Source organism: Brachyistius frenatus, unplaced genomic scaffold (assembly GCF_029030835.1).
Source record: "Brachyistius frenatus isolate BFR_SWC_R1_liver_20210118 unplaced genomic scaffold, ASM2903083v1 Contig_40, whole genome shotgun sequence".
Lineage (NCBI taxonomy): Eukaryota > Metazoa > Chordata > Actinopteri > Embiotocidae > Brachyistius > Brachyistius frenatus.
Window position 1 is genome coordinate 1,829,331 of NW_027210639.1, and position 22,999 is coordinate 1,852,329.

The following is a 22,999-nucleotide window of genomic DNA, read 5'->3' on the forward strand; positions in this document are numbered from 1 at the left end:
TTTATATTACAAGAAACTAAATATGTTGGGGGTTTCTAATTGTTGCTCAGACAAAAAAGCAATTTGAATATTTAAGTTGCGTTTCCATTACTTTCTGACATTTTATACACCGACTAATACATCTTGTATTTAACACCACAGCTCTGTATTGATGAAAATAATGTTGTTATAGATCCTCACAGTTCTTCTGTGGTGGAATCATATGCAGCAGGCCAAGGTTTGGGTGTGTTGACTTGACATAAATCATTTGGTCAGTTTGACTGGTTGGTGCAGTTTTGACACAGTTGATTGCACAATGGAGACAGTGGAGGACACCAACTCAGTTTTGCTCTTCTACAGTGATTCAATGTGGATGAAGGCAGGAGTTGATGGTGTAGATTCATCTGATGGTTTGTCTGACTGCAAAATTTGTAACCTACCTGTGCAGATAATATGTGTTGCAGTTGCAGAGGTCCTGTAAATCATCATTAATAGGGCTGTGTCTTTCTTTCATTGTAGGTCCTTTGCAGGAGATCAAACAGAGCTGTGTGTGACAGCTGGGATTGTTACCTTGCAGGAATCTCGGCTGTATTCCTGCGGACATCCATATCTGATGAACTTTGGAGCTGACCCACGTACCTGTGTCAACCCCCCTGGAACCGGCTGCACGCACACAGACGAGTGTCAGAGCGCACAGTTCACTTCAGTTTGCACAAACTCCGGATCTTTTCTAACACTCTGAGTTGTGCGCAGCAGGAATGGCCGAGCCCATCGGGATCCTGATTAAAGGCGGTAAAGTTGTGAACGAGGACTGCTCCGAGATTAGCGACGTCTACATTGAAAACGGGAAAATAGTTGAAGTTGGACTGAATCTTCAAATCCCGGCGGGAGTGCGAGTCATTGATGCCGCTGATAAACTGGTGATCCCGGGCGGCATTGACACGCACACGCACATGGAGCTGGCGTTCATGGGCACCAAGGCGGTGGATGACTTCCACATCGGAACCAAGGTGGAGTGTTTTAATAACACTGCTTTAACGGAACACGCTCGGCCAAGTTAGAAGGAGGCAGAACCGGAAGGGATGGCAGTCTTACCTTCACATTAAGACGCTTCTCAAATTCACTGACTTTAGCAATTTTCACTTTATTTTGCTGTTTTATTTTTAATGATTAATGAATAGGCTATAGATATAATTTTGTTATTTTAGGTAACAAACTGAAACGCTTATAATAATAACAGTGACAATTTATCTCATAAGCATCATGTTTTTCCTCATCACCATGAAATTCCTGAGTATCACTTTAGTTTTGCAGGTGGTAGAGATGGGTTGATTTTAATTACTTAATGTGTGTAGCTTGTAAATTCCCCCTAAATAAATTTTAAAAAAAAGTATTATTGTAACCAAGAATAATACATCATATATATAAATAATAATAATAATGAAGTAAAATATGAGTGCAGTCGCTAAAAATTGTACTGTACAGCACTTAATTACTTTCCGCCACTGCTCACCACAAATACTGCACTTCCATATTAATGTCCAGTGAATTTGGATATCTAAGAATTAACACATTTTCTGTCGGTGGTATAAAACACCCGCATGACATTTACTGATGCAGTACTGTGTGGGATCAAGTTAATTGGTATTTGAGTTACATCTTTACTCAGTGGTTGGAAACTGAAACTCCTTCATATTATTGAAGGAGTTTCTGCAAAAACAGCCTCCTCATGTAACTGATTGTATTTTTATTTATTTGAAGTGTATGTTGGTGTTTTATTTTGAAGGTTATGACCAGAAGTGTGTTTTGAACTTGTAAACATACAGCTTTGGTAAAGAACAGTGTACACAACATTAATTGGAAGATGTGTGTGATGCATGGTGCATGAATGCAGCTTCACTACAGTGTCAGTCAGTTATTCTGGTGTTTATGTTCTGTTGTCCATACCCTGTGTGTACAGTTTAACTGGCTGCTACACAAGTGAGTCAGAATGAATCAAATACCAATTACAGCGTGTGGCAGTTTAATTAGAAGCTTGTTTTCATAATTGATGAGTCAGAGCGACATGAAGCAGCTCACAGAGGCCACAGAGTCACCGTCTGAATGCATCAGTAACAACACTGCAAAATGACATCAAGTGGGAAAGAGAGACTTTTGACAAATGGTTTACAGTAACAGCAAATTGTCACCAACACTGATCAAAGAACTGAGCAACCCCTTAAACTACAGTCTCAATAATGACCATCATTCTTAATCAATGCCTGTCAGAAATTGCAGGCCTATTCTATTTACTTTTTTTTTAATTTTATTTTGTGTTGTTCCACAATAATGTCTGAATAATGTAACAATCGAGAAGTTTGCAAAAGCTTTCCCACAACTCATTCATGGTTCTGATCAGACGTCAGTGTTGCCTAATGTCCATGGTTACTTTGTCTGTATTGATATAGGTTTACGAAACAATTTTGTCAGTCAGGTATTGTTTGATTGATAATGAGCAATCTCTCCAACATTTTAAAGGTACCACAGGTTGCTGAGGTTTTGTGAATCACTTTAAGACATGAAAACAGTTTAACATCTCTACTCCTGTCTGTTCTAACATGTCTTTGGTCTTTGTCATTTCACCTTTGACCTCAAGCAACCATTTCATAGTTTCATTCAGTGTAAAAATGCAGCACGTTTGAGTCTCAGATTTGTTTTTCAAGCCTTCTGCAGGAAACAAATACACCACAAACAAAAAGCTATTGAAATTATTAGATTTTGTATTGTTTCATGTAATTCTAATTAATAGTTTTCAAGTTAATCTTTAACTTACATCTCTTTTGCAATGTGTGCTTTCCACCAGGCTGCTCTAGCAGGAGGCACCACAATGATCCTGGACTTTGTCATCCCCCAAAAGAACAAGTCTCTCCTGGAGGCCTATGACTCCTGGCGCAAGACTGCTGACCCCAAAGTCTGCTGTGACTATTCGCTGCATGTTGCTGTCACGTGGTGGAGCGACAAGGTGAAGGAGTGGATTATTATAAAATACACTTCTAAATAAATAAATGCCCCCTTTGCACACACACACACACACACACACACACACACACACACACACACACACACACACACACACACACACACACACACACACACACACACACACACACACACACACACACACACACCGAACCACACACACACCCACACCTATGCAGTTGTTAGTCCATGTGTTTCTCTAAAATGTTTTCTTCATCAGGTGAAGAAAGAGATGGAGACTCTGGCCAAAGAGAAAGGAGTGAACTCCTTTAAGATGTTTATGGCCTATAAGGATGTGTTCATGCTGCAGGACTCTGAGTTATATGCTGCCTTCGCCCAGTGTAAGGAGATCGGAGCTATAGCTCAGGTGCATGCTGAGAATGGAGATTTGATTGCAGAGGTTAGTATGATAAAATGGCATAACCCGTTTAAAGAGAATTGTGAAATTGAGAAATGTCAAGTTGGATTTGTTTGTGTCGAAGAGCTGCTATGGTTTTTGTTTTTACCCATTTTTGTTATAAACTACTCACATCCTGCCATTTTTTTTTTTTTTTTACAGTGTGAATAATTGGCTAATCATATTGTATAACAAAAACTTTAGCACATTTGTTTCCCGTTCACCCACAGGAGCATTAGTTTCCATTCCAAGCTCAAGCAATATGCTTAATTATCTAATAAATATCAAGAATACAACTAGTTAAAACATTTTCCTCAGCATTGTCAGATGCTAAATTGACCCATAAAATCAGATCTATAAAGATTCAAGTTTATACTCTGCCTTGCTTTTTATCTGGAGAGGTCTTGTGAGAGTAGGCCAGGTTGTCTGTGTAAACACACCACAGCCCAGAACTAATTAGGAGTTAATGTTTCACTGTGATTACAGCAAAGTTCAAGGTTGTGTTCAAAGAAGAACCCTGTGGCAGCAAGAGAAATGGACAATTCTGTAGTATTCAGTAATAGAGATGCAAAATTTGCATTTTGAACTAAAAATGAATAGTCTGAGTGAATGAGCATGTTAACTAAAGTGGGTTAAGGTTCATTGGCATGTGTTGTAACAATGAGAGCAAATGTCCAGAAGAAGTAATGGAAATATAAAGCAGCTTTTATGCCACCCTAAAACTTTCTCCATAAATATTCGGACATGTTATACCAGCACAGCAACCAATAACATAAATTAAAGCAGCTGCAGTAGTATTGTTCGTGGAGGTTCACAGGTGTAACTGAGAAATCAAGAATGCCATTGTTAATTTAATCAGACACACCTTTGCTTCTCACACTACTGCCTACCATTAAAAAGAAAAGTATTATTTCTCATAAAGTGTTTGTAATTTTCATTAAAAAAAAAAAAATCAAATGTCATGGCAACCAATCATCACTAGAGGGAAGCAAATGCTTGAAAAGCAACTCCTGTGGCTCAGCTGTGGAGGGGAGCTCATGAATACTGCTGCTGCTGGGAAGTGAGTTAAATGTCTAACCAGAATAACACTAAGGCACTCCTGAGTCTTGTTGGCTGCAGCTTAGATGGCGGAGTAAGTTGCCCACTAATCATACAATTGCCACGGTTCCTTCTGTCCACATGCTGAAGGGCAAAACACTGAATTTAGGATGACCAGGTGTCCCACTTTATGTTGGACTGCACAGCATTCTTATTCCCTGTCCCACGAGACGATGTCCCACATTTTGATTGGCTTTAGTTTTTAAAAGTCAACACTGCAGGACAGACACTTTTCTAGAATCTGTCTTCTTCTGAAGTCTGTGAAGAGAGCATGGAAGGTTATTATTATGGGGATGTGTTTAATGTCAGTCAAACTGCACATCAAGTGCAGGTTAGTCTGTCATCATCTTTGCTGCTAACACTAACTCCCTTTTATGCTTAATGCGCGTATTTACTCAGTTATGGAAACAAGTTATATTTGTTTAGTCCTTCACAGGCTAAATACCTAACCTGTAACCTGCATAGCCTTTTGTGTGTTTATTTCTTAAGTTGGAGAGACATATCTACATTTCAAATAACCTCCCAGCATTGGTAATGTTACTTACATCGTCCCACACTAACATGCTCTTTACCCCACATTCAGTTTGTTGAGATCTGATCACCTGAACTGAACCCCATGTTGTTCCTGATGGCAGGCGAAAACCTTACGAGGCAGCTCTGTTTCCACTAGTGTGTGAGCATGTTTGTAAATGGAGACTGCTAGATAAAAAGGATAAAAGTGCTGACCATTTACCATTTACTCACACTTGTACATTATCAGTATTGATTTTTTTTTTTAAGTGTGTGTGTGTGTTGACGTGTGTGTGATGTGACTTCAGTTATTGCAAACACAGTCTTTACCTGGCTGGTCCCTCTGTGCTTGGACAGACATTGTGCTGTGTTAAACTTTATCCTGTCTTCTTGTCCCCGTCCCCGCTGTGACCCGACAGGGGGCCAAGAAGATGCTGTCTATGGGCATCACGGGGCCCGAGGGTCATGAACTGTGTCGGCCGGAGGAGGTAGAGGCCGAAGCCACCCAACGAGCCATCACCGTTGCCCACGCTGTCAACTGCCCGCTCTATGTGGTCCATGTCATGAGCAAATCCGCCGCCAAGGTTGTGTCAAATGCACGCAGGGATGGTGAGTGTGGGCTGCTGCCACCCGCTGTTTAAAGAGGTTGAGAGCTGAGGGTCCTGCAGGGCCTTTTAGGGGCCAATAACTGTGTTTAAAATGTTAAGTTATTCAGCGTATCTACATGATTATTGTTGTTGTCGTGGTGGAAAAGCCACTAAGAAACTAAACACAGCCTGCACATTCTGATTCCTCTTCAGCGGATTAAGCTTGCAGATATGATCATGTGGTTTTTTGGGGGTTTTTTCATTCTCAACAGGCCGTGTGGTATTCGGGGAGCCAATTGCTGCTGGACTGGGCACCGATGGGACCCACTACTGGCACAAAGAGTGGGCTCATGCTGCCGCCTTTGTCATGGGTCCTCCCCTTAGACCTGACCCCAGCACCCCTGGGTACCTCATGGACCTACTGGCAAAGTAGGTGAAACTAAGAGTGGAGCAACCAATAACATCTAATCAACATGTGGGGGAAAGTTTTATTCAATGTGCTTTGTAATTTGGTAGTTATGTTGCAGAGCTGATGGGTTTTGGAGCTAATAGAGCATAGAAGGGAGATGCTAAAGAAGAAATGTGTCATATGGGGTAGAATTTACTGCGCTGAAACTCATAATTATATTTATCATTTCATTTCAGGTTCATTTCATCAAGCCTGTTATTCATTCATACATTTTTCATTTTAATTGTGCTAGTGATGATCTAAGCGTGACTGGGACGGACAACTGCACCTTCTCTGTGTGCCAGAAGGCTCTGGGCAAAGACGACTTCACCAAGATCCCGAACGGAGTGAACGGTGTGGAGGACAGGATGTCTGTCATCTGGGAGAAAGGAGTGGTATGTACTAATAATACACCTTTCCTCTAGCTGACACTGATCAAACCTGAGATTAAACTCTGACACAGCAGGAGATTGCAGTGACGGATATTATGCTGTTTCCTGTCATTATCCATGTAATTAGACCAGTTTGCAGTGATGTGACAATGGACTGAATAAAAAGATAATTTAGATAAAACAGGGCAAATGACAACACAGCCACAACATAATGTATTCTTTATAAGTCTCTGTTTGCATGTACTACGTCTTACTGTGATGCATAGTCATAGCTGATTACTCATCGTGTATTGAGGCCAAATTCTGGTTAGGATGTGTCAGGAGCTTCGAAATCATGCAGGCACAATATCAGTTAAAGTGATTAGGCTATTAAAGGAACACTTTAAAGATATCAAGTTGTGAAGATTTGTCATGACTTGGAGCCATATTTTGATTTGTACACACAACAGTCGGCAGCCCATGTGCATTTTTGACTCCGTACTGGGTCGTGTGTGTGCATGAACTTATAACCTTTATTTTAAGTTTAATAAGTTTAATATTAGTCTGATTTACTCCTTTAAATGGTGTTACTGATATTAATTATTTATTCTACTTTTTTTTGTGTATATATTTACACAAAATACACATTTCTGCTTTTCTACAATGCAAACAGAGAAGGCAATAAACTGTCTGAGCTGCAGATTGCTGCAGAGTGCAGACGCTGCGTTTTCTTGCTGTTGTTGAGGGGAGGGTGTATCAGCCCGACCGCCCCAAGGCCACTGCAAAGATTTACTGCGCGCAACAGTGCTTACAAATCACACATCAGATGATATTTTGGCAGAAATGAGTTGCTTGCTGCACAGTTAAGCACTGACCTTTTGTCTGCTAATTCTGTATATTGTTGTCATCCACTGTGGCCCCCTTACTTCAAACCAGGTGCTTTGTGTATTTTCCTCCTTTCAGCACAGCGGCAAAATGGACGAGAATCGATTTGTGGCTGTCACCAGCAGCAACGCAGCAAAAATCTTCAACTTTTACCCGCAGAAAGGCCGCATCGCCAAGAACTCGGATGCTGATGTGGTTATATGGGACCCTAAGATGATAAGGTGAGGACCCTGACTCCAGCCATTCAGCAGTGTTGGAGAAAGCTTCTGAAACCGAGCAGCAAAAGAAAGCCCTCAGATAGTGTGGGTGTACAGTTTTAAATGGGTGATTGCAATGCAAATCCTAAATGTACACGTGAAGCAGAGACGAGTATTTCTAAGTCAGGCATTTCTGTGAACAGCTTCAGCTGCAGATGATGCTGCTGAAACATTGAGCAAACTTGAAAGCGTGTCTTGAGGGTGTCAAGCACTTGGTTAAATAAGATAAGGTTTTTAAAGTTTAGCAGCATGCAGGCTGAAGATAAAAGTAACTAAAAGGAGAAGTGATGTATCTTTCATGTTTTGCCACCTCAAAACACACACACACACACACACACACACACACACACACACACACACACACACACACACACACACACACACGCGCGCGCACACTATCCCGCCACGTAAGCTGATTACGTCTGTGTTCCATCCAAAAGTCAGAGTATGTCATCACTTATCTTGAGCTGCAAATTAAAGCACAACGCAATTTACATATGAATCAAATTCATCACTCAGTAAAAAAAAAAAAAAAACTGTTGAAATGATTAATTCTTTTCTATGTTTAGTTATTTTTAAGAAGGGATTTTAACACACTTACATAAGCTCTATATGCACAGCACCAGTGGGACGATGCTGATGGGTCGTGATGAGGATCTTAAATATGACGAATATTTCATGTGGGAGCTAAACCCATTTTCATAGTAGAGAACACAACGTATTGAGGCTATTCTCAGAAACCGGCTCTGAATATCATACTGACGTATATAAAAACTGATCATTATTATATCCAAGCCTCAGATGCTGCTCTGTGGAGCACATGCACAGACGCAGGCTCAGAGGACAGTTTGCATTCCAGTAGCTTGCGTAGTGTAGCACACACACATGCTTATATAACCCAGAATGGCACTGGTCTGTGTGCTGGAGGATGTGGGCTGAGCCCCTCAGGGGGGTCACTAACCGCTGATGTGAATTGGAGAAGAACACATTACACTCCGGTGTAATTTGCTGTTAATGACTTCACTGGTAACACGGAAAAAGCTTGTGTAAGGGAGCAGAGAGCTTCACCATTATTACTGTGAAGTAGTTTACAGTAGTTTGTCCCCGGACATCACCTGTGTGGTTTAACGTCTGTTTCTATTCTGGCTTTACCATGTGTGCATGTCTGCGGCTGTCACAATGCCTTTCAAGCCTGAGAGCACCTCGTGTTTGATTGCAGCGGTTGTGAATTCATCTGTAAAACTGCGTAATTAATTGCCCTCAGCGCAAGTGTCGCTTCATAACATCCGGGACCAGGGGGCACAAACAGTTGCATAACCCCAAACACAGAGGAGGCTCACTCAATTGCCTTGTTTCTCATAATTGGGCTACTTGAATAATGAGGACACATCTTGTTATTGTCAGTGCACACTAGGCATGATGTCTGGCTTCACAGATCAACAGGAAACGTGTCTGTGTGAGGATGGAGAGAAAAGAGAGCTCCAGACGCTCAGTGCATTTCAAGGAAGTGGCTGAGTCACACTTATTTCACTGTTCCCTGCTGATTTAGTCTGTCACTCACATAAGGTTTATTAGTTAGGCATCATTAGTCTGTACTCTGCACAGCGTTGTATTATAATGACATGTTCCTACATTTTCCATAAAGCCCTTAAACCAGCCCAATGACAACGTACCTGAAACCACAGTAAGTCACTGTTACTATTAATAACGGCAGTGGAAGTACGCAGGATCTTCACATCATTTTACACTGACAACGTATCACATGATGCCCCTTAAATGATTTTGCGTCTTTCAGCTTTTTGTTATGGTTTTACACTTTCATGCTTTTTAGCATCAATTGTATCTTCTGAACATGTTTTCAAGAAATCAGCTCTAAAAACCCACTGTACTACCTGCCCAATGCCAAACAGGCATGCTAGCAACTACTGCAGCTGTAGTGAACAGTGGGCAACATTTAGCAGCCATATTTTCAGATGTCAGCGGTGCCCAAAAACAGAGCTACAAAGAGAGCAAATAGTGGACTTACCTCCATTCAGCTAGGTATCACACCAAAGCGTGTAATATACCTGTCAATGCATCAGAGGAAATCGTGTCAGTTTCACCTTTTGCCTTGGCTATGCGTGAAAAGTACACGCTACAGGACTTTCATCAAAAAGGCCTGTGTTTGACTGTGAGAAAGCAAAAGTCAACATGGGTTTATTTTAATTGACATAAGTTACTTACATAACATAACATATTTTACTTTCATAATATACATTAAGTAACTTATGGGACATACATATTGTTACTTAAATAGAAATGACTTATCTTAACCCAAACCATGACCTTTTCCTTATCTTAAAAAAGTCGTTTTTGCGCCTAAATTAAACCAGATAGTGACCGTGTCAAATTTGACCCAAACCAGGATCTTGTTCCCTAAACTTAAGGCACCTTGATTTTAAAGCCTAGGTGAGGCAGAACCTGACACAGACAAGGTATTTCTAGTGGATTGATGGGAATAGAACCCACTTTTGTGTGATATTGGGGTCATCAGGTGGCCAGACGCACGACTTCAAATTAATGCTAATTGTGCTCACCATCTGCTATTTGCTAACAATTTAGAGGGTTTAGTATTTCAGAGTAGTGTTCACAGGTTGTATCGTTGACGGCCAAAATATCAGTTATTTTAGGTTTACACCAAAATAGCAGAACAATGTAATTTATACAGTGCCAAAACAAAATTATTCTTGCTGTTAAATGCAGGCACTATATGGCCCCTGTGAGTGCTATGTTACTATACTGTATATTATTAACATGACTAATGCATTAATGTGTAAGCACTTTTGCATGTTGTGGTTGGTTAAAGCGGACAAGTTTAAAGTGCTTTATATACTGTTTAGTGTTTTATCTTCAAACAATGTTTCATAGTTTTTATCTAGGTAAAATCTTAATATGCAAGGTATTTAGTAGCAACAGCTAGGAAATGTAGTGGAGAAAACTACTATATATATATATAAACAGACGTGAAGTAGAAAATATTAAGTTAAAAAATATATTAGTAGTAGATTTTTTTTTTAACAAAATAGTTACATGCCAACACTGGCTACATGGAATTGGGGAGAGATGATTCAGATTCATGAGTTATCCAGCATATAAACGTGCTGTTGTTATGGTCGATATACAGGACACTGTACTGTTTTGTCATGTTGAAATCGCGGGCTATAAATCTTGAATAAAGCCATTCCTGCCATAGGTCCATTGACCATGAGTGTTTTCAGATAAATGATTTGAATTATTTCTGCCATTAAACTCCATCACAGTCATGAATTGGTTTTAGTGAAATCTTGAAAGTGCTGCCTCCCTTGTGTCTCTTTATCAAAACTCATTCATATTCAACATTCAGCTTTAGCTGGGCAGTCAGTTTTGTTATATCAGAAAACTGGTGATACTGCAATATTATGTGGCGGGCTCATGCAGCAGCCATTGGATAGATGCCAGAATAATGTAATAAACAACATTGAAAATGTTGAGGTGCGTTTTTATTGACTGAAAAAAGCTTGGGTTATGTGCTTAGTAAGCCTTCAGAGAGGAAAGCATCACGAGGAAAAGTTGTAAATAATACATTGTATTGCTTGTGAACTGCAGTGAAAGAGCTATATAAACCCAAATGCTGTGTATGAGTACATCTTGGCCCGATTCAATCAGTTTCAGATAACAGCAGAATGCATTAAGATTTCACAATAGGTTTATGTTTTCTTTTGCTATTCAGAGAGCATGCGGTGATTACCTCACTTCTCTCAAGGGCTGCACGTGACCATTTCAGATCTAAAGTAACTTTCTACAGCTGTTTACAAACTTGTAGCTTTCTCTTTGTGACTTGGTAGGAAGATATCCGCCACGACCCACCACCAGGCCGTGGACTACAACATCTTTGAGGGCATGGAGTGCCACGGTGTCCCTGTCGTCACCATCTCCAGGGGCAAAGTGGTCTATGAGGACGGGCGGCTGAAGGTGTCACCAGGGGATGGCAGATTCATCCACAGAAAACCCTTTTCTGAGTTTGTTTACAAAAGAATCAGGCAGCGGGAGCAGGTCAGTCAAACCCTGCACGCGTCATGACATCAGTGCATTCAGTAAAATGTTACGACTCAACATTGGTCTCCTAAAACCATGTGCTCCAAGTCTGTGTTTGTAATCAACCAAAATCAACCAAATCAACCAAATCAACCAGCAATCAAAACCTTCATTGCTACTTGGAGCATGAAATGGGCCTTCTGTCATTTTCTTTGAGTGTCAAACACATATTTTTAAAAGTGGAAACAGTTTGTAATATCCACTGTACGTTCAATAGCTTACTTATAAATGGGCCGATTTATTGAAATGGATCAGTCGTCATTCAGTCACAATCCAATAAAGAATTATCATCTGACTATCTAGTTTCCCTCTGCTCTAAACCTAGTTTTCTCTAGTTTTAGTATTTTTCAGCTCATTGTTTAGGTTTTACCAGCCAACAACTTTACTACAGCGTTACTGGTTTGCTCTTACTCCTCTCATGGGCTCATTTTTAGCTGCAGCAAGCATCTGGTTTCACTGAGAAAGCTTTAATCACCGCCAGACAGCGTGTGAACAGTATTTAGCTGCTAAGCTGAAGGATATTTCTCCTTAAGGAGTTAACTGGAGAACAGAGCTAAAATGAGAATGTGTATTGGACTCATGGTTTCTGTGTTTGCTAACAAGTTCGCTGCACCATCTTAAAAGGTGATCGCAAGTCAGGTTGTCGTTTTTTTTTTAGCTTGTTTCTGTTGACCACAAAATGAGAGAAAGAGTTATATCTGAAGAAGTCAACGGTACAAGAGCCAGACATTCATTTTTGATTCAGCTTGTAACTCGCTGCAAAACCACAACTTGTAATTTCTACAATTTTTACACCGAGAAAGCACGTGTTTACTTATGTGCTTTACAAGACCTAGAAGACTTATTTATTTATTTATTTATCTATTTCAACTTTGGACTGAGCTATGATAGCTGTTTCCTAATTTGTCCAGTTTGGTGCTAAGCTAAGCTAACCGGGCGCTGGCTGTAGCTTCACATTTAGTACAGAGGCATTAGAGTGGTATCAATCTTCTGACCTAAAGGAAGGAAGAAAACAAATGAAAGTTAGAATGAATAATTTCTTGTTTTCACATGAGCATCATAAATTTAAATATGTGTGACACAGAAGCACCGCTTGTGTGTAAAACACATTTCAGAGGAAATTCAGATTTCTATGGAATTTGAAGCAACCAGATCTTGATGAGTTACTGCACAACAAAGGTGAATTAACCTTTCTTTCTGCTTTGTATTTGGCCTGCAGGTGGGGAAACCTACAGCTGTGATCAGAAAGCCCTATAAAGGCAAAGTCATTTCCCTATGAACAACTGACCGAGAACATGAAAGGCACTTTGGATCTCCAGCTGTGTGTCTCCAGTACAATCCAGAAGCCTGCCAAGCCAAAACAACTGAATGTTTTCTCACAAATAAACCTCCTCTGAGTATTTTCTACTTTTTTAATGTGATATTAAAGGCAGCACGGTGGTGCAGTGGTTAGCATTGTCACCTCACAGCAAAAAAGGTTCCGGGTTCGAATCCGGTCCTGGGCCTTTCTGTGCGGAGTTTGCATGTTCTCCCTGTGCTTGCGTGGGTTCTCTCCGGGTTCTCCAGCTTCCTCCCATCATCCAAAAACACATGCACCTCAGGTCAGGTTACCTGGCGCCGCACTAGTGGCAGCCTGTTTCAGCAGCTCCCCCCTGAGAGCCCCCCTGCTGTAGTGAAGCAAGTTCCCCTCGGGGATTAATAAAGTGAAAATTAAAAAAAAAAAAATTAAATTATTTTCAACAGTCGTTCAGTCATTTAAATCACAGTGTGCAACACTACTTTGGGATTTTGGCCCTCGGGTCAACACCTCGATCAATGTTCAGCCGGAAGAAAAACCAGGTTATATTTTTCCAGCTGTGTGAGGTTTCCAGGTAATCTCTGCTCAGTGCACAGGTCAGTAGAACCCACTCTGCAGTTGAAAACGACATTGGCTCTAACGTAGATTATGTAATCACGTAATTCACTGTTTTGAATGAAAATAGAGCTCGTGCATGATTCAATTTTTATAAAAAGTGCTGTGATTACAAAAGATGATCTCTCATTTTATATGTGTTTATAATTGTGCAATAAAATAATAACAAAAACCTAATCTAAGATTTTTACCCCCATTTTTTTTTTCCAAATCCTTGTTGCCATTGGTAACAGGACTCATGTTTCTCACCCCAAAGCATCCTTCCCTTTGATGAAATATTCATTAAAATACACTGACATGCATGAAAAGTGCTAAGATTTACTTCACTGACCCAGACTGCCTCTGTGTTTGCATATTCAGCAGGAGCTCACATTATCCTATGCATCCCATCTATGCCCATGTATGGACTGCATTCATTCCTTCCTGTGGTAAAAAGGTCTGTGGCTGTCACAGAGCATCATGCGGCAGCCTCCTATTGGGCTGGCATGGTGGCGTGGTATTATGCCACAGGGCCAGTTGAGACATAGTGTGAGCTTATCAGGTTGCCACACGGGTCAGTGGCAGCGTGTGAGTCACAGAAGGCCTACTCATCCTTGAGCTACACCACTTCCTTCCTCTTGTTTCTGAGCGTGTGAGGGATGGTGGGGCCCCGACGGTAGGAGACTGTACAGTCCAAACGGAGTTGCATCTAGATTACAACTGGAGCTCATGCAAGTTAATACCAGGACAAATACACTTAAATATATATTTTTTAGCATTGATTCAACTTTTAAAAATTAAGGAAAGTCCTGCCATATAACTCCACTTGTATAAATAAAAACATGACTTAAGTCATAGCAAAATATTAAGGCAGAAAAAACTGTCATTTTAAGCTAAAATAGATCCCTTTATTTTGGTAGTAGACCGAATATAGGCACACTAGTGTATTTCCCCATTATGCTTTGCCGACAATGGTGTGACCAATCGTTCACACATCACTCATGATCTCACCACATTTACTTTGGTAACAACAAGGGGATTTTGGAAACAGCAAAGACATTTAAGAGAACAACATGAAAACAGTAAAAATGCAGGTACAAACATGAAATTTGACTTTTGTCAGTGATTCTACTCCAATTTTAAATATTTGTTCTCTGCTGCCAATTTAATTAAAATCCAATCCTTGGAGGCAAGCTGATGGAAAATTGTTACATGGAAAATATAAGTGTATAGAAAGTAAAAATCTGAATAACATTTTTTTTTAAAGTCCACTACGTTAAAAAAGAGAGCACCATTGTTTTAATAGTTTTAACTAATACTTACACAATAGTTCATTGAACTGATTAATGAACTTTCTAATTCTGATAACACTAACTGCAGACCAATTAACCTTGTAATGATAACAAAGGTTGCACTGCCAGATTAAATGCCATTTTCATAACTAACTACAAATACAGCAATAGTAAACTATTTGTTTAAAGTAAGGCATATACAACAGTGTTTGATGCCTCAATATTCACCCATAGCTGAATATCTTGTATAAATAAGTGGGTTGTCTGAGGTCCCATCCCATCACTATAGGTGCAGACAGTAACACCTATGAGATGTTGATGAGCAGTGACAGTGAGTAAGTGGGAAGAGAACAGTGGTGTTCACTGCACATGGAGGGGACTTCTGTCTGAGACTATGTAAACCAATATCACTGTTCTTACCTCTGCATTACACACGGAGGTACAATACAAAAGCCTGCCTCTGAGGTTAGTCAATGCTGCGCTGTTCTTTCTATTATGTAATACAAATACAGTTCACTGCTTCTTAATAAACAAATCTATAATTGAAATCGTATGACTATGGTCACAGTTTGGGGTATATTCAACACTGTATAATATCATCTGCCTTGTTATATAATCAACATGATGAAATGTGTAAGTGAAAGAACAGTTGAGTACACACTTGAGCTTAACTTAATCAAATCATGATGTTGTAATTGTTTGCCTATTATCAATATGAAAGCATTCCCTCCATAAGGGATTCATGGTTATCATTAGTATCCATTGAAAGACTGGTATGTCATGCAATTTGATCAAACTTAATGAACTACTGTCTTTTTCTGAATAATAATGATACAATTGAGAAAGAATATTAAAGATGAGTACTGGGCACTGTGTCTGAGCACATATGTATTATTCAAAATATTCAAGGTAATATTGCAGTTGCAGATATAAAAAAAAAAAAAACAACACAGCAGTGTCCAAGGCCATGTTGATGCATCTTCATCAGCCTGTTAAAATACTCACAATATCAATGCTAACATGCTGATGTTTAGCGTATATAATGTTTCTAATGTATCTTTGTTTAACATGCTGTCATAGTAAAATGTACTACTGAACACACAAAGTATTGCTGTCACTACTTTCATCGGTTTTGCATATGGTCTTAAACCAACAATATAATCACTGCTAGATATAGTTATTTACATATTACATAGAAGTTGAAGCATAAATATTAACCTTGCCAAATGTGTCATTGTGTGGTAACAATGGATGTTTGTATTCAATGTTTTGCCGATCTGAGCTATTTTAGTTGTACTGAGAATGACCAGCAGTCACTTCTGTATTAGCTTCACTTCAACATAAAGAGTGACTGTTGTTCTTGAAAGAACATAATAATGACTAAAAGTAAGATGTGCATCTGTCACCATCTCAAGCAGAGGTATGACTAGTGGTCACCTTTGACCTCATATAAATGATCAGATAATCTGACAAGTCATTAAAGGCCATCCTCTGGGCACCATATATATCTGGACCAAATGTCAGTCTGCTCGATATTTTGCAAGACAAAAAACTAAAATGTGATCCATATGATGGTGGAGGTTCAGGAATCGCCAAAGACAAAGTAATTCATCTTCAGAGGACCATGAATGTTAAACTCCATCAACTCCATCTAATAGTTTGTGATCAGTCTGCCTTCCTTAGAGAAAAGGTGCTAGTGTGGCCAATGGTGCAGCAGTAGGAAGACTTTCCTCACACAATACTTTGTGGGCTCTCTTTGGGCTGAAAGACCAGTGGGCACAAGAAACGTAGCTGAGGAGAGAAGAAAAGAAAAATGACATTTCAGCCTTTTATACCCATAATGCAATTATTATTCTCTTGCAATATATTGTAATGCAAACCTTAAAAAATTCAGACGTAAGTCTGCAGCAGTTTTTGTCCTTCCTCGTTTTTAATCTCTTCCTCAGGATTTTAGCATGCAGGTACTCGACTCTCGCCTCGGCAGCAGAGGTGAAGAATCGGTCACAGACCATCAGTCTGAGCTGGGACATTTTGCCGGCCATTAGAGCCATAATGAGAAGGGTGAGCAGGATGACAGCCAGCGGAATAACAGAGTTATACAGCAGCAGCTCCGGTTTGGGGAGGCACTTCTTCTCAAACAAGGTCACAGAGTAGGAAAAGTCTTTTTGATGGTTTTCCTCACCAAATGGGATACCAATTAAAGTTGCAATCCCCTGAAAAGAGACATATATTTAGAGGCTGTAGTCTGACTGGGAGAAAAAAAAAGATAAATAAATAACATACTTACCTTGATGCTCATTAACAAGGGGACATGGAATGGTTCCAGCTCTGATAACCTCATTGTTATGATATCAACAAAATAATACAACAAGGCGTCTGCAGTTATAAATATGGCCCATGCTACAGAATGGGAGACAACTGGAACTCCAAATTTCATTGCAGCTTTCCCCTCTCTGGTGGTGGGACGGACGGAGGGGAGGGAGGTGTACAGCTTCTCCTCCTCTGGTGTGAGGGGGAGGACGTGTGACTTCCCCTCCGCCTTCTGCTTCTCATCAAAATGAACAAATTTGCTGCTGATGAACCTATTTTCATATTTCAGGTCCTTGAAGTATTTTTTTATGTGCAGGGCTATAAACATCATGAGCATGAAGAAGCTGATGGCGGGAAACACCTTGTCGGCCACAGAAGAGACTGTGTTCATGATGGTCTGTGCGTATTTTACAGTCTCGTTCAGCTTCTGCTCTGCCTCACTGAGTGTCCATCGGAATTTTTCAGATTCCAGCCTGTGTGAAATCTTGAGCTGAGAGTCAAGGTTCACCACTCCCAAGTCTGTGACTCCTTTCAGCATATTTCCTATCCACTTCAGCATCTTGCCATAGTTACTGAACGGAGCAGTGATGGATTCTTTCTTTGCCTTCAGGTTACAAATCATGCTCCTGACCAGGCGTGTGAGGTTCTCCACGGTGTTCCGGATATTCTTCAGGACCACTATGCTGGTCCCAGCAGTCAGGAGCAAGTTCCGGCTCTTCTTCATGAAAATAGATATCACAAATAAAGTTCCTAAACACCTCACTCTCTTTGACAGGAAGAGGGCAACAGTCAGTAGTGTCATAGTGCAGCCAGCGATTCCTCCAGCCACTACCAGCTCATAGTCCAGTGTGAAGAAGAGGTAGAGGAGGAGCAGGGAGCTGAGCAGGAGGCTGAAGAAGCTACACATGAGGAGGAGCATGACAGTTTTTCTGACGCCACCCCTGTTACTGGTGGTGAAAACATCCACAGCCAGAACAACGACATCCTCGAGGCATTGCTTTATCGTAATCCGTGAGAGTAGCATCCTGAATGTTAAAGAAGGAAAAAACTCAACACTGGAAAGCAAAAGCAAAGTTGGAGCAAAAGGAGAGGTTAGATTAGAAGAACACATAAACAGAAATAAACAATATAGCATGTTGAGTAATTGTCTAAATTCAGATTCAGAAAAGACACATTTTAAATTAAAAAAAAATGCTATATAGTTTAGTAGTACAAACCTGCTGTAGAGAACTGGACATCTGTTCTCATGCATGTAGTGTGCAGTCTTCTTAAATGTGACAAACAGGAACTCTTTTTTTCCCCTCGAACCACAGTCATTAGTCATTTCTCAGTCATTCTTTTTTTTTTTTTTTAACCTAAAGCAGAAGCCAATGTGAGGTCGAATTCTCACTATGTGTGAGACACAATTGTGCATTTCGTATAAAAATGAAGCTTTTATTCGGGATTACAAAGCTGTGTGCCACTAATACATGAACATGCTAAATTCTAGTACTGCTCTTAAATACCTTTTAATAATAATAGGTGGTGGGAGAAAAGACTAATACTCAGACACACAAGAAAGATTAAGATTTGCAACAATGTTGTAATATTGTCATATTGTCATTGAATTTGATGATATTGAGTAAGGTTTGATTAATAGAACAATAGCTATAATAAGAATTCAAGACCACTGCTTTGGTCCAGACTGAAATGTCTATATCTGATGGATTTCTGAGAAATTTGTACAAATATTGTTTTTTCCCAGAAGAAGAATCCCACTTACATTGACGATCTCCTGACTTTGTTCTTTAGTACAACCAGCAGGGAGACATTTTGGCACATAGTGAAATAACTCAAGTTATAGCCTACTGGATGGATTGGCACATTATTTTGTACATACAGGCTCCTTAGGGACACCTTTAGATTCACATTTGGCTTTGAATGAAAAGTCTTAACAATGTCATGAAATCTTTTGAACATTTGGTCCAGTTTGTCAAATACTTCACTTTCCATTTCTATTTGTTAATTTGACAGATTTAATAGTGGATCAAGGAGAAGCTTTCAAGATAAACTGTCTCAACACAGTTACTTGAAGTCTTATTTCATGCTGGTAAAAATGCACATTAAAGCTGCTTAACACCAGTATATTAGCACTCTATTAGCATTTAGCTCAAAGCACCACTGTGCCTAGTTATAGCCTTTAAGAGCTACTAGCATGACTGTAGGTCTTGTTAATTTAATGAAATGTCTGCCATAGTAGTGACTAAAACATTATTTCAAAATTTTATGAAACCATTTCCTCCTTGTCTGGCAGGTTGATTCTGCTGAACCGCCACAAAAACAATGCTATATAAGGTTAAAAGTTAGGTTTAACCTCAGCAGAGGCTGACAATCACAATTACTTAAAAGCCCCAAACAAACCAACCGAAACAACCTTGACGTAGCCTTAATAGTCGGTGCAGGCGCGAACAAGCAATTATCTATCATAGCTACCTATTTTAGGCAATTAGCTAGAAAACACGAGATTGAATAAGCTTGACAACAAGAATCTCAGCAAGTCTGTCATGTGAAAGACACAATACACTTCATGATAACTGCTCTTAGCTTACCTCTTGCCTTTTTGACAAGTTGTGTTACAGAATAATGGTTCTATCTGTATGCGCCTTCAAATTATGAAATAAAATAATAAATGGAGCTATCGAAAACTGTCTCTGGCCTTAATTAATAGATGTAGGCTATTTGAAACTGAACATTAGTGCTGGACCACATGGTCTTTAGTTTAATAGGCAAATTTCACATTTCATTCAAACCTAAAGGGTCATTCTACCTATTGTAGACATGGAGTTTAGTCCAAGTCTGTGACACAAAGTAGGTTATATAAGAGAATGTGAATGTGCTTTGTTGGTCTTTTGCAAACCCCCCAACTTTGTGCACGGTATTTGTGTTTGTGTGTGTGTGTGTGTGTGTGTGTGTGTGTGTGTGTGTGTGTGTGTGTGTGTGTGTGTGTGTGTGTGTGTGTGTGTGTGTGTGTGTGTGTGTGTGTGTGTGTGTGTGTGTGTGTTATTTTTGGCATCACCAAACTCTTGGCATCAGTGTAATAACATTTTTTTATTTTTAATTTGAAAAATAACTTACATAAATCTCTGTACTCAACCATACTTAACCAAGACATAGCCTTGGCATTAACACATTGCACCGAAAAGAGAAAAATTAAAAGGCATTCAAAAGGATAGATAACATATGTCTTTGTCATCATGAGGCATTTTTCCTGTTCCAAATAGGTCTATCAATCTATTCATGGTAGCTTGTTTATTCAAATTCTGACATCTAAAGGTATGTACATTGAAAATCAAAAAAAAAAAAAAAAAAAAAAAAATATATATATATATATATATATATATATATATATATATATATATATACCGTAGCTTGTTACAGCGACAAGGTTTTTCTTGGACATTAAAATGCATTATCTTCATGTGGAAAAGGAACAATGCCTCAGTTCAATTTCATTCAGACATACTGCAACTATAAGATTCATATACTTCCCAGACATGAGAAGTATTTATAATTACTAAAAATAGAAAATAAAAAATAAACTGGTCTTGGCTTTTAAATAAAACTAACAAAAATATAGTAAATTAATTTCATTTTCATTAAAACAAGAAAAAAAAATTCTGTGGCAATATCCCTTCATATTTGAACTTGTGATTAGCTCATCTTCACAAACAGTGCCTGTAAAACTGAACCACAGCAACACACTTCTCTTGCATGTTTGCTGCCTCTTGATTAGGTATAGACCTCCTGCTGTAGCAGTACAGATTATTTTTGCATGTTCATCAACAATACTGAAATAAAACACACTTGCAATCACAACTGTTTCGCCAGCCTCCATTAAATATAAAATATTTCCTTGTCGTTTTTTTTTTAGTCTCAAAAACCTGAAAGAAAATATGACTTTGGGGGTGGAATGTTTTGTTAAAACTTCAATAACTGGCCACGGAAGACCAAGAACTAATTTGCTGTAGAGCTCAATTTAAGGTGAGGGAGAAAAGTAATGAAGTTGACATGCACTGTACAAGAAACTGCAAAAATTCCAAATATCATCTTTATCAAAACATGCTGAGTTACTGTAAGGTGTGCCCAAGCCATGTTGCAAAAAATCATTTTCAACATGCTTGTTAAACAAATCAAATCCAAAATAAAATACATACTGAAACAATACAGAACTGTAAAATAACCAACAGTCCTAAAATCTGGACGATATCAGAGGACTGAACAATGGTAGCAATGAATAGTACAATGAGAAGTACTCTGGGACAAGGAAGAAAAAGAGAAACATGTACAATTTGCACATAATGTTTATCTTTATAAGGCATGAGCCTTTTACAATGAAATAAATAATTTACATTTATTTTCATTATCACTTTTTGTCACATAAACATTTTCTGTTAAATAACTCCAAAATTTTCCTTTAAGTTTCCCTTATCTTCATGTCTGCAAAACACAGACTCATGAATGGTCTAAAGAATGATAAACAATGTCTTTTTTTTTTTTTTTTTAATCACGATGTTGCATTCACTCCCCTTGAAAACCATGCACTAGTGAAATTTCTCTTTAAAAATAATATAAATTGTTGAAAATGGCTGATCTGTTTTATTTATTTTTCTTCATCTTTTTTGCAAGTTGCAGCCTCAAGAAAATAATTTTTCTTTTTTTTTATTCAGCTAAATTTGTGTCCATGCAAATGAACTAAAAAGGAAAAAAATATTTTTTCGCATTTAAGTTTCATACAATATATCAACAGAGAAAGAATGATGGTACGATTGTATATCTTTTCATGGGGTTTGGATTGTTACTGTATATTTTGGAGTGTTGATGGCAGCCACTTCAATATTGCCTCTAATTAACTAATCCTTAAGGTGATTTATCAGTACGGGTTGATTCAGTACATAAACCTAGAGTATGCAGGACATTTCTTTTGGGGTTTTGGGTGAGTGTGGATACAAGCTGGGACACACCTCACCCAAAGGGATGGTCTCCAAAACTCCTTCTACACAGCTAGGTCTGTTGGCGTGGCGTGACCAAGCATCTGGTTAGAAACACTGTCACCCCCTTCAGATACAAGTACATTGACATTCAAAGAAAAAAATAAACTAAACAAATGAAAAAAAAAAAAAAAAAAAAAAATCCAAAAAAAAATCAAAGCAACACATTGATTTTTCATTCGAAAAGGGCTTCTGTAGAACTCATTTAGCGGTTCCCAGTATTGACCCCCATGGCTTCGAATTGGATGAAAACCTGGAACTGACGGATTCCTCGTGCTAAGGAGTTCATTCCAGCTTCCTCCAAACAACAACACCTGGCAATCCCTGCCGCCAGGCGCCCGAGACACCCTTCGCCATGTGCACAATGTGCGCAACGTTTTTGCTCAAAACACAGGATCACGTTTGCACCCCTAGAAACAGGCTCAGAAGACACAACATCAAGCATGCAGTGTAACCGGGGGGCGTGACCTGTAATCGCAACACTGGCTGCTACAACAACGCTATCAGTCCACACGCTGCTATGATCGAGAGAAACTGTCCAGTGAGGATTGGGAAGCTCTTCTTGTCAGTGGGGCCAGAGTAGGGTCCACCAGTGAGGAAGGAGGAAAGAGCTTGAACCAGCCAATCACCATGTTGGACAGGTCCAGCTCGTCTAACAGTATCTGAACTGCTCCCATGAATGATTTATGGTCCATACGTCCATAGTCGCCCCATACGATGACCTGCGAAGAAGAGCAGAACAAACAAAAAACTTTAATCAAAAGGATGGAACAAGTTTAGAAAGAGAAATTAAGTTCTTTCAGTGAGACTAATTCA

At 39.3% G+C, this 22,999-nt stretch overlaps 3 protein-coding genes across 4 annotated transcripts in view; 1 reads left to right on the forward strand and 2 right to left on the reverse strand.

Moving 5' to 3' along the window:
• Positions 1 to 328: 328 nt before the first annotated feature.
• On the forward strand, positions 329 to 14,806 carry dpys (dihydropyrimidinase). Of its 2 annotated transcripts, XM_069702095.1 has the most exons (10): positions 329 to 389; positions 499 to 989; positions 2,822 to 2,980; positions 3,218 to 3,397; positions 5,422 to 5,611; positions 5,862 to 6,018; positions 6,291 to 6,432; positions 7,372 to 7,514; positions 11,414 to 11,621; positions 12,883 to 14,806. In XM_069702095.1, the coding sequence occupies exons 2-10, from the start codon at positions 738 to 740 to the stop codon at positions 12,940 to 12,942; spliced, it is 1,491 nt and encodes a 496-aa protein (XP_069558196.1). In that variant the 5' UTR covers positions 329 to 389; positions 499 to 737; the 3' UTR covers positions 12,943 to 14,806. The 2 variants fall into 2 exon arrangements, with proteins under 2 accessions (XP_069558196.1, XP_069558197.1); XM_069702096.1 differs by lacking the exon at positions 12,883 to 14,806 and having other exon boundaries at positions 11,392 to 11,467.
• A 1,719-nt stretch (positions 14,807 to 16,525) lies between these two features.
• Positions 16,526 to 18,180, reverse strand: LOC138622923 (dendritic cell-specific transmembrane protein). The gene is made up of 3 exons (XM_069702073.1): positions 17,134 to 18,180; positions 16,743 to 17,059; positions 16,526 to 16,637 (listed from the first exon to the last, which is right to left on the reverse strand). Exons 1-3 carry the CDS (start codon positions 18,178 to 18,180, stop codon positions 16,526 to 16,528), a joined length of 1,476 nt encoding a protein of 491 aa, XP_069558174.1.
• A 2,043-nt stretch (positions 18,181 to 20,223) lies between these two features.
• Positions 20,224 to 22,999, reverse strand: part of rims2a (regulating synaptic membrane exocytosis 2a) — a 141,430-nt gene continuing 138,654 nt past the window's right edge. The window contains 1 exon segment of the mRNA XM_069702107.1: positions 20,224 to 22,905. Within this exon segment, the coding sequence (XP_069558208.1) occupies positions 22,702 to 22,905 (204 nt within the window). The 3' untranslated portion in view covers positions 20,224 to 22,701.

Excerpts from the sequence above, each read along its gene's own strand:
- dpys (XM_069702095.1), top strand. The coding sequence starts at position 738 with ATGGCCGAGCCCATCGGGATCCTGATTAAAGGCGGTAAAGTTGTGAAC. Across the intron at positions 3,398-5,421 it reads ATGGAGATTTGATTGCAGAG|GGGGCCAAGAAGATGCTGTC; the intron begins GTTAGTATGATA and ends GTGACCCGACAG. Across the intron at positions 11,622-12,882 it reads GAATCAGGCAGCGGGAGCAG|GTGGGGAAACCTACAGCTGT; the intron begins GTCAGTCAAACC and ends TTTGGCCTGCAG.
- LOC138622923 (XM_069702073.1), bottom strand. The coding sequence starts at position 18,180 with ATGCTACTCTCACGGATTACGATAAAGCAATGCCTCGAGGATGTCGTT. Across the intron at positions 17,060-17,133 it reads CCTTGTTAATGAGCATCAAG|GGGATTGCAACTTTAATTGG; the intron begins GTAAGTATGTTA and ends GTCTCTTTTCAG. Across the intron at positions 16,638-16,742 it reads AAAAACTGCTGCAGACTTAC|CTACGTTTCTTGTGCCCACT; the intron begins GTCTGAATTTTT and ends TTCTCTCCTCAG.